Here is a 12,108-nt window from a genome sequence, read left to right as displayed (position 1 = left end):
ATGTCAGGTGCAATTAATTAGTTAATATTTTTTATCGATTGACCGCACATAATATTATATAAACATACCTGTAACTGGATCCATACACTGACGTCCACATCCATTGTTGCAGCATTTCTCCCTCTTGGCACAGTCACTGTCATCGGCACACGGCGCGAAACGTATCCGGGGACACACTTCTGGTTTATATTTTCTCCTTGGACAGACTCCTGGCTTTACTGTTATACAGACACATGACAGAGAAGCCATATCACTGAATGCTGAATGATTTTTTTCACTGGAGTTTTTGTTTCTTTTGATGTTGTAGGTTGTAAGGACCTTAGAAATAACTGAAATCATTTGGCAAAGTGTTATGGACATAATGTGGTCAAGATCTGCCTGGAACTACTTTAGCCGTGCGTTTCCCTGAAAATACCTTGTCACACTTTGTCAACCAATCAGATTCAAGCATTCAACTGCTCCATAATATAATATAATATAATATAATATAATATAATATAATATAATATAATATAATATAATATAATATAATATAATATAATATAATATAATATAATATAATATAAGTAAGGAATAATTGACGACAGGCCATTGAATTATTAGAAAAATAATGCACACCCGAGGTGGTAATGCATTCACGACGCAAAGCGGAGTTTATTTAGCCTTTATATTAGCCTTGAATACGTTGTTGGATGATGTGAATTCTGACTGCCCAATGATGTTGTATTTGGATATATAGCGGTTCACACGGTTAAACACATTGACAGCCCAAGCTGTTGTTTTTTTGGTGTTTTCTTGATGTTTTTCGCCCTCGAGTCTGTCTAGCTGTTCTTCGCTGATTGTTTTATGTCTTTTGTTGTCTGCTGCTTTTGATGTCCTCTTCCGTTTATTAGTTTTTTCATCTGGGTTATCAAATACTGCCGTCGCCCAGTTGTCAAAATTTTCATATTCACCATAAATATAAAAATTTACTTCCGGAAAATCAAACTTGTCTGTCATTTTTTTTCTTGTTATGAATTGTAACCTAGTAACCTACTTTCCGTTATTACGGTTGACTACGCGAAGTGATATGGAACTGTAATGCGGTCAAGACCTGCCTGGAACTACTTTAGCCGTGCGTTTCCCTGAAAATAATGCACACCTTAGAATGTTCGGCAACCAATCAGATTATATAATATAATATAATATAATATAATATAATATAATATAATATAATATAATATAATATAATATAATATAATATAATATATACCATGGTCTGGGTGAATACACGATTCTGATTGGCTGCAGGGTGTCCATTAAAAAGTGATAATGTACACCTAGGAAAGGCGTCCCGTCAATTTGCCTGATGACAGTTCTAAATGATTGCGCTGGCTCAAACTCACAGATCAACTGCTGCGGTCGGGTCGCTGTGGCCACGTTGCTTGGCAACGCCTGTGTACGGGAGATATTAAATAGTGCGCTCGACTTAATAAATAAAAACCCTCACGATTTTTACTCTAAAACGTATTATTAATTGATTAAATATTTCTTTCTTTCGTAAGTGACCATGGTATAAGCGGGATAATGCCCTTCGAGGTGTCCATTAACAGAAATGAATGGACTTCGCGGAAGCCATTGAATGGTTTTAACCATTGAATGGTTATCAAGAGAGAAACTCGTAATTTAGAGCGTAAATGGAAACAAACTAATTTAGAGGTCTTTAGAATCGCGTGGAAAGACAGTATGTCACGTTATAAAAAGGCCCTAAAAGCGGCCAGGGCTGAGCATCTCCGCAAACTAATAGAAAATAACCAAAATAATCCAAGGTTTTTATTTAACACCGTGGCTAGACTAACAAATAAACAGATGTCACCTGAGCAAAATATTCCGTTACAGTTTAGTAGTAATGATTTTATGAATTTCTTCACTGAGAAAATAGAAAGCATCAGAAACACAATTGTAAATTGTAAATCTTTAATGATGTCTTATGATTCAATCTCAATTATCGCCCCTCAAGAACAACTACAGCGCTTTACAACTATAGGACAGGAAGAGCTAAATAAACTTACCATTGCATCTAAACCAACAACATGTTTATTAGATCCTATACCCACTACTGAAAGAAGTGTTACCTGTACTGGAAGAGCCTCTTCTCAATATCATTAACTCGTCTTTATCTTTAGGTCATGTTCCAAGAACATTCAAGTTGGCAGTTATAAAACCTCTCATTAAGAAACCACAATTAGATCATAATAATCTAGCAAATTACAGACCCATTTCAAATCTTCCATTTATGTCTAAAATACTAGAAAAAGTTGTGTCCGCTCAATTGTGTTCTTTTTTGCAAGAAAATGATATCTATGAAAAATTTCAGTCAGGATTCAGGCTGCATCATAGCACAGAAACTGCGCTCGTTAAAATTACAAATGATTTACTTCTAGCTTCTGACCAAGGCTGTATCTCAATACTAGTTTTACTCGATCTTAGCGCTGCGTTCGACACTATAGATCACAAAATACTCTTAGATCGACTACAAAACTACACTGGTATTCAGGGACAGGCATTAAACTGGTTTAGATCGTACTTATCAGACCGCTACCATTTTGTCTGTTTAAATGGGGTAAAATCGAAGATAACGTCAGTAAACTATGGAGTGCCACAAGGATCTATGTTAGGCCCTCTGCTATTCTCAATATATATGCTGCCACTTGGTAATATTATAAGAAAACATGGAATTAATTTCCACTGTTATGCTGATGACACTCAATTATATATTTCATCACGACCAGATGAAAACAATAAATTATCTAAATTGACAGAGTGTGTTAAAGATAAAAAAATACTGGATGACGTGTAATTTTCTGCTATTAAATTCAGATAAAACGGAGGTATTACTTATTGGTCCAAAAAACTGCCCACAAAACCTCTTGCAATACAACTTTAATTTAGAAGGATGTCCTGTTACTTTATCCACTACAGTAAAAGACCTGGGTGTTATATTAGACCGCAACTTGTCTTTCGAAAATCATATCTCATATGTTACAAGAACAGCCTTTTTCCACCTTAGAAACATTGCTAAGCTACGTAACATGCTATCAGTTTCTGATGCAGAAAAGTTAGTTCATGCATTCATGACCTCGAGACTAGATTACTGTAATGCTTTATTAGCTGGTTGTCCTGCAACCTCAATAAACAAGATACAGTTAGTCCAAAATGCAGCCGCTAGAGTTCTTACTAGGTCAAGAAAATATGATCATATAACACCAATTCTGTCATCTTTACATTGGTTACCTACTGTATAAAGTTCCGTATCAATTACAAAGTATTGCTACTGACCTATAAAGCCCTAAATGGTTTAGCTCCAGTGTATTTAACGGATCTTCTATCGCCCCATAATAATCCATCGCGCTCTTTAAGATCACTAAATTCGAGGCTTCTGGTCATTCCTAGGGTATCTAAGTCTACTAAAGGAGGGAGGGCGTTTTCACATTTAGCTCCTAAACTCTGGAATAGTCTTCCTGATATAGTTCGAGGCTCAGACTCGCCGTCCCAGTTTAAAACTAGATTAAAGAATAAATAGATCTCTTTAGCCAAGCATTCACATAATACTTACCTTTTATACTACAGTTAAATCGGATCGAATGCATTAATATTATGAACATCAGCTATGCTAATTATCTCCCATCTGCTTTTCTGTTGTTATCTCGGGATGCTAGTCCCGAGGTAAATAGTTCGTCAGCTCCAGTTTGTGCTATACAAATAAATTTGAATTGAATTGAATTAAGTGCATGTTTTAAAAAATGCACTTTTTAATAATGTCTACTTAAGTTTTACTTAAAGGGCACCTATTATGACCCTTTTCACAAGATATAAAATAAGTCTCTGATGTCCCCAGAGTATGTATGTGAAGTTTTAGCTCAAAATACCCATTTTATTGCCGTTTTAGTGTGTATCCCTTTAAATGCAAATGAACTACTGCTGCTGCCGCCCAAAGGGCGGAGCCTCACGAGCTCCTGCTCAGAGCCAGGACAATCTCATCTGATAATATCAAAACAAAAACTCTCAGTAGCGGTGTTCATTTCGACAATAATGCCCACAGAGCCAGAGAATATATGCTGTATGGAGATTGAACAGGTATAGTTTAGCTTAATTATGGTTATAACTTATTTGCTTTTATCCACTATTAATACAAGCCTGCTGTAGTAGACCTCGTCCGAATGATGACCAAAATATACTGATGAGTTCAATTAAGATTATTGTACATCACACAACAGTCGTGGGAGGGGCATGTGCAAAGTGACATCACATTGCCCCAAATCTGAGAACAGCTTGTTCTGAGACAGTGCTTATGATTTATGGAGATTATAAAAAAAGCACTGGGTGGATTTTTATCATTATAGGGTGGTTGTGTACACACACTGCCAACACAAATTTATGTTCAAACACCATGTAAAAGTGAATTTTGCATAATAGGTGCCCTTTAAACAAACATGTTAAATAATTATGATTTTATAGTGTTTTAAAGTTACTAAAGTTAAAGTTATAAGTTATTAAAGGAAATGTATTTTGATGTATTGACTAATATACTAAATAAAATAAGAATTTTAATGGAAAACATGGAAAATAATTTATTTTAATTTAAACTCAGGTGTGTTGTCCAAAAATAATTTGTTAATGTATTTTAAATGTGTTTAGTCTATAATATATACTGTGTGCATTAATGCACTTGTAATGTATTTTTCAAATACATTTGCTTATACATTATAATCAAGTACAACATATTGTTGACATTTTTGTCCGTTTTATACATAATATTTGACAATAAAATGTCAATTAAAAAAAGTCAATTAAACACATTTAATTGTAATCAGACTACACTACACTGAACAAAAATATTAGGCTTGTTTGAGATGCGCCTTGCCTTGCCTGAAATGTATGCAAGAGTAGGCGGCTGCCGTGAGAGGAGGAGTGAAAAAAGTGCAGACAAGCCGGCACAAATCTCTCTTCTCGTAGTGGATCTGACACCTGCGAGATCAAAGATGGATATCGCGGGATTCACGCTCGTGCACAGTGTTGCTAATAAACTGGATGTAATTCAATTTCTGTTGCTTTTATATGAAAATAAATGAAATGAACAAGACACCCAAAGTACTTGTTATTTAATTCCATTCCAAATACATGTTTATCAATAATTTTTTCTTTAATACAGACATATGTGTTTTTATTTATTTTATTTTTTTATAAAAATTTAATTGCATAACCCAAAGAGATCGCACTGTCAGATAGTTTGGGAATATTCACACATAACATATACACATAAAACCTGATATTGCTCGCGGGTTTCTCTATAGAGCTCCCTCTACAGCTTCGGAATAGATATTTGACAACACTGTCGTCAAAACTCGTTGGCGACTCTCCCCCCTCCCATCTTCTCCCGCTCGTCATGTGCATTTGTTTTCAAAGAACCCGGCGAACGCACAGAGCCTCGATAAAACTCATCAGATGCATGTACTTTACGTCGTCTTGCGACCCTGTGAGTCACTCTCCATTTTAGAGAGTCTGACAGCAGGTCTCAGGTGCACCTCCCCCCCCCCCTAAAATTAATGGCTTATTTATAAAAAGATGACATTAAACAAATGTTTCAAATATTGGCTACTGTCTTTATGTTGTTTCTACATTAATTTGGAGATTAAGTGTGAAATTATTACAATATAAAAATATATAAAGTACTTGAATATTAGGTGTGATTAATCAAGATTAATTACAGAAAAATGTGTGATTAGTTTTTTTTATTTTTTATCGATTGACAGCACTATATAATATAATATAATATAATATAATATAATATAATATAATACCTGTAACTGGAGCCACACACTGACGTCCACCGCAGTGCTGCAGCATTTCTCATTGTTGGGACACTCACTGTCATCACCACACAACACTAACCCCATCATGACACACATTGCTTCTTCATGATTTGTGATAGTTAAAAAATCAAATATTGTGATTTCTGGATTTTTTTTTTTTTAGATTATGTCTCTCACAGTGGACATGCACCTACGAAGACAATTTCAGACCCCTCCATGATTTCCAAGTGGGAGAACTTGCAGGGTGTTCAAATACTTATTTTCCTCACTGTATATAAATGAACTAAATTAATAACTTATTTACAACACAATTAAACCATCACTGAACTTACTTACGCTAGACTATGACACTATTTTCTTCTAGATCTGCTGTACAGGAGAAGCAAACTTTTTTGCGTTATTTTCCTGTTATCACTGTAAAACTGCCTTAAAATAATCTGTATTATAAAAAGCGCTACTGTATATAAATAAAGGTGACTTGACTTGAATGCTAGATGTAATGCTCTTGCTATTTGTGTTTAGGTTGTAATGTGTATATATATATATATATATATATATATATATATATATATATATATATATATATATTAGGGCTATATATATATATATATATATATATATATTAGGGCTGTCAAAAGATTAATCGCGATTAATCGCATCCAAAATAAAAGTTTGTTTTTAATAATATATGTGTGTGTACTGTGTATAATTAAATTTGTATATATAAATACACACACATGCATGTATATATTTAAGAAAAATGTGTTATTTATATATATAAAAAAAATATATTTATATATAATATAAACTATATAAATATATATACAGTATATGTATGCAAATATTTCTTAAATATATACATGCATGTTTGTGTATTTATATATACAAAATAATTATACACAGTACACACACATATATTATGTAAACACAAACTTTTATTTTGGATGCGATTAATCGCGATTAATCTTTTGACAGCCCTAATATATATATATATATATATATATGCTAAATAATCATGAACACAATGACGGGGGTGAAATGGGCTGTGATGCATGGGGCACCAGGTAAAATCTTGCCTAGGGCAGCAAATTGGTCAGGGCCGGCCCTGTGTTATGCCATTCATAAAGACCGCTGAAGCTGCTGAGCCACTGAGCCACTGCCTTTGTTGTTAACTGGTGTGTTGCCGGATGGGGAATCGAATGTGGACATTTGAGACGGTAAGGAGAGCGCGTTGTGTGTGATGACGTTGTGTAATGAGGTTAATATGGGTTGCTTCAAGGGAGTGGGTACTATTGGTCGGAGCTAATGACTGTAAATTAGAAAGTTGTCCTGCTCGATGAGACCAATATACGTACTGATTTTTGTAACTGTAGGTAAAACTAGGTTGAAAGTGACACACTTCCTGCTGCCAGTTGGTGGTGCTATAACTTTGACTCACAATAGTTGCATCCATCTCATCGGCCTCTTACCACGAACACACTGCTGAAGTTTCATCAAGATCAGTTAATGTATGCAGAAGTTATACCACTTCGTGTTTCTCTTTTCTCGCCATAAATTTGTTTCCTCGCCACGGCCAAACCGTTCGAGATATCAAAAATAAAAGTAAAACTTGTCCGAGGGAAAGTTGTTCGGCCCGACGAGATCTATATGTGTACTGAGTTTCATATTAATTCATGCAAGCGTGTTTGATATATGGACCAAGGTTTCAGACCCCGTTCAAGGGGGCGCTGTTGAGCCCCCCTGCCACGGCCGGGTACCAGCTTCAGCCCAGCCCTGATGGCCATGGGTTCTGACCTGTGTGCAAAATTTCAAGAGTTCGAGCACGTTAAGGGCCCCAAAAGCCCCCGAAACCTTGAAAAACAAGAATTAAAAACAAACCTCACCAACAGCTTCTGTGAGTTTGTGTCAGAGCGTTTCAAAAGTCTGGAGACCGGCGTTCTGAAGGCAACCTCCACACTCTTTGACCTGTCCAACTGGCCAGAAGACACTACTGATCTGGCAACATTTGGCACAGCTGAGATGAATGTCTTCATGGAGCATTTCCATCCCATACTTGAGGCATGTGAGGACTTTGAATCCGTGGAGGCAGCTAGGCGAGAGTGGCTTGACCTTAAGATTCTTGTTTCCCGTCACTACAGGCACCTCGATTCCCAGGTGCCACCCTGTTTTTATTATGTGACTAACAACTAACAACTATAGATGATAATAACAAAGTACAGAAACAACATGTTTATTTTGGGACGGTTGACATTCACTTTAGGACGGTTCAAATTGTTTTTCAGGACGGTTCCAGGATGGAGGTGAAAAAAGTTAGTCTGGAGCCCTGGCAAAACCGGTCGAGATATTAAAAATCCATCCGCAATTTAGCATCCTCAGTGTATTGTCTTCATGCTGACTGAGTTTGGTGGCGATTGGATGAATTCCTTAGGAGGAGTATATCAAATTCCACAGCATGCATTTCCAAACAACCCATAATAGCCGACTTCCTGTTGGGCTGGCGTAAAACATGTTTTCGAGCATGTTAAGGGCCCCAAAAGTGCCCAAAAGGTTGACAAAATAATAATAATAATAATAATCCTTAGGGAAACAATAGGGCCTTCGCCCTTTCAGGGCTTGGGCCCTAATAATAATAATAATCCTTAGGAAAACAATAGGGCCTTCGCCCTTTCAGGGTTTGGGCCCTATTAATAATAATCCTAAGGAAAACAATAGGGCCTTTACCCTTTCAGGGCTTGGGCCCTAATAACGTAAAACAGTTATTTTAAATTGTAGTAATATTTAACAATATTACAGTTTTTACTGTATTTTTGAGCAAATAAATGCAGCCTTCGTGAGCAGAAGTGACTTATTTTAAGAACTTTAAAACTGACCCCAAAAAATAAAAAAGCATTTGCTACCTCTCTATATCTATCTAGATATCCCAAGACAATTCATTAGTAAAACACATTAGAAATAGTTATTTAAAATAGGACATGTTACCTATTGAGAGAGGACTATGACAATTTTCTACAAAAAACTTCAAGTTCAGGTAGACATGCTTACCAGGCTTGTCACAGTTTATACTCGGGGTTCCAGGTGGAGTTCGGGTTCCTGCTCTCTCCTGCCCCCTACTGTCCACACACCAGCAGTAACCTGTGGACCCGTGGCACTGCTGAGGGCTGTACTGACCCTCCTCATCACACTCAGGGATGAAGGCTCCGATCGGAATACCACCACCGTTTTGACTCTGAAGACTGTCTCTTTGCTGCTCACACTGGGTCTTGGGACGACCTTCAAGGTAAACATACCAGAGATTATAGAATTTACTTGGAGGGTTAGTTCTCCAAAAAATTTAAATTCTGTCATCAATAAGTCACCCTCATGTTGTTCAAAAACTCATAAGACTTTCGTTCAACTTCAGAACAACCAATGAGGTTCATTCGACTCACAATAGTTACATCCATGAGATCGGCCTCTTACAACGAACACACTGCTGAAGTTTCATCAAGATCAGTTAATGTATGCTGAAGTTATAAAACACTTCCTGTGTCCCTTATTCACCATAAATTAATTTCCTCGCCACGGCCAAACCGTTCAAGATATCAAAACTCTGTCCGCAATTTATCATCCTCAATGTCTTGTCTTCATGCACACCAAGTTTGGTGGCGATCGGAGGAATTCTCTAGGAGGAGTATTTCAAATTCCAGAGGATGCGTTTTTCAAACAACCCATAATAGCTGACTTCCTGTTGGGTGGAGATAATAACAGAGTGTGGAAGTTGCTCGGCCCGATTAGATCTATATGTGTACCGAGATTCATATTAATTCATGCAAGCGTTTTTGATATATGGACCAAGTTTTTGGACCCCATTCAAGGGGGCGCTGTTGAGGATCTACTTTAGCTGTGCATTTCCCTGAAAATAACTACACACCTTAGAATCTTCATCAACCAATCAGATTCAAGCATTCAACAGCCACATAGTATAATATAATATAATATAATATAATATAATATAATATAATATAATATAATATAATATAATATAATATAACTCCACTAGAGAAGAGCATCATTAGGGGAGACCAGGTTATAATAGTTTGTTTCAGCATCTGTAAATCAGTGGTTTTGCAATATGTGTCTCAAGCTTATTCACATATTTAGCCTATCAGCTTCAAATCAAAGTAGTTTAGAAATCTACTTTAAAGGAGACATATCATGCTTTTAAATCGTTCCTTTTTACATATAAATCATACATTTGTAGTCTATATCAGGCACGGCGTTATGGGTGGGCCTGACGGGCCTAGGCCCACCCACTTTTCAACAGGCCCACCCAAAAGTTTTCTTCAAATTTTTTTTTCCCCATATATTCTAATTTTGTCAAGAATCATAAAAAAATCGCCAATAAGCTCACAATTTGAGCTAAAATAGTCTAAATGTATTTTTTTATAAACAATTTTAAAAAGCTGGTTATGTCTATTTTGATGTTTCTACGCAAGTTCAGCAGACAATGGTTCGGGTTTGTTCCGATCAGAGCTCGTGAGCGGAGAGCGCATCTTTGAATATTCCGCTCCGCTCGCTCTCCGCAGGGTCGCTCGCTCAGCCCAGAATGGCCTGCGAAATATGTAGAATAAGGCCTCCGACTAATTTTTTTTTCTAGTCGACTAGTAGTTGTTCATTTAAGCCATTAGTAGACAAATCGCCCCTTTATATTAATTTAATTAGGGAGAACCGGGGCGAATAGACGTCATTATTTAGGCTACATTATTTTCGTGACCAACTGACGGGGTCGAAAGTAACATGAGCCGTCTTAAGTTCAAAGTGAAATTATACTGAAGTCTTTCTACATTTTTACAAAATACCCCTGGTATTGATAAACCACACTTGTGAGTGACTGACCACAGTAAAAATATATCTCTGTCTAAAACATCATCTTTTCAAATGATGTTTTTCTGAAAAATGGTACTTTAACCCCTGCTCTCCTCTCTACTTGAATAGAGCAGATATTTATTTATATATTATTTATATATTTATAAGCTTATAAGCTTGTTCCCGCCACAGAATAAAACATTTTAAAAGATAATTGCGACTTTTTATCTCACACTTGCAAGTTTACATCTCGCAATTCTGACTTTATTTCTCAGAATTGCGAGATATAAAGTCAGAATTACGTGAAATAAAGTCGCAATTGCGTGAAATAAAGTCGCATTTGCGTGTTAAAGTCAGAATTGTGAGATATAAAGTCAGAATTGCGTGAAAAAGTCGCAATTGCTTTATATCATGCAACTTTATATCATGCAATTCTGACTTTATATCTCCCAGTTGCGTGTAGTCAGAATTGCGAGATAAACATGCAATTCTGAGAAAAAAAAAGTCAGAATTTCAAGCTATATTTCTCGCAATTGCGAGTTTATGTCTCATAGCACACGACCGCACGCGGAAGCCTGCCACAAAGAACCTATAAAAGTAATGATTATGAATGTCTAAAATAGCAAGGAGACATTTAATTGTTTATTAATAAACTAGTGTTTTCTGTTTCGCTGCTAAGATGAAGTTGGCGATGCGGATTCGCCATGAACGCCAGAGAGAAATGCACATTTCATATGTATTAGGGCTACATTATCAGCCTATTTTTTGGGGGGTTTTGAATATTTTCGTTTAAAAGTAGACATTTTAAGCTTTCTATAATTATAATAGATGGCCTAGGGCTATTTCTCAAATCTGTGAGGCACAAGCTGAGTTTCGGCGCCCTCCAGTACAGTTCACGTGCAATGCAACTGATCTGCCAGCGCCTTATTACATTGTCTGCTATATATTTGCTTCTTATTTAATAAATACAGGCAATTGATTGATAAAACATTGATCAAAATTAAGATACAATTTATACAAAACGAAAATCTTTTTAAAAGAGTCTTTCTACAAAACAAAACTCAATGAAGTGGTCAAAATAATGTTTTACCCACTCCATGTCTCCAGACAAATTAAAAAACATAATGACGTCACATATTTCCAACCCAGCCCTCAGCCCCCGCCGCATTCCAGCGCTTATCGTTAGCTTGTGAAAGTGTGAAAATAATTCCCAGTGAAGGACAATGTTGCAACAGTCGTTGTTTAGGTACCTTAAACGCGCACGTACAGACTCTGAGTCATCACTGCAACCAGGAGATGAAGGAGAGCTGAGATCCACAACACCTAGCACATCTTCGTCTCTGCCACCGCAGGATGCTAGTGCGACTAGCGCAGCTAGCGCGACCAGCGCCGTTGCTAGGAGAGCGCCAGC

The 12,108-nt window shown here is 36.6% G+C and overlaps 1 protein-coding gene across 1 annotated transcript in view; it reads right to left on the bottom strand.

Annotated features, from left to right (window-relative positions):
- LOC307145649 (uncharacterized protein) overlaps nucleotides 1-12,108 on the bottom strand; it is a 296,817-nt gene that overhangs the window by 60,474 nt on the left and 224,235 nt on the right. Inside the window, exon 12 of the mRNA XM_079849011.1 lies at nucleotides 69-218. Coding sequence (XP_079705137.1) covers nucleotides 69-218 — 150 coding nt within the window. The remainder of the gene's footprint in view (nucleotides 1-68; nucleotides 219-12,108) is intronic.

This window comes from Squalius cephalus, assembly GCF_949319135.1.
Source record: "Squalius cephalus genome assembly, chromosome: 18".
In the NCBI taxonomy this organism is placed as follows: Eukaryota; Metazoa; Chordata; class Actinopteri; order Cypriniformes; family Leuciscidae; genus Squalius; species Squalius cephalus.
The sequence above is the reverse complement of the archived record's forward strand: the minus strand, read 5'-3'. Positions and strand labels throughout refer to the sequence as shown.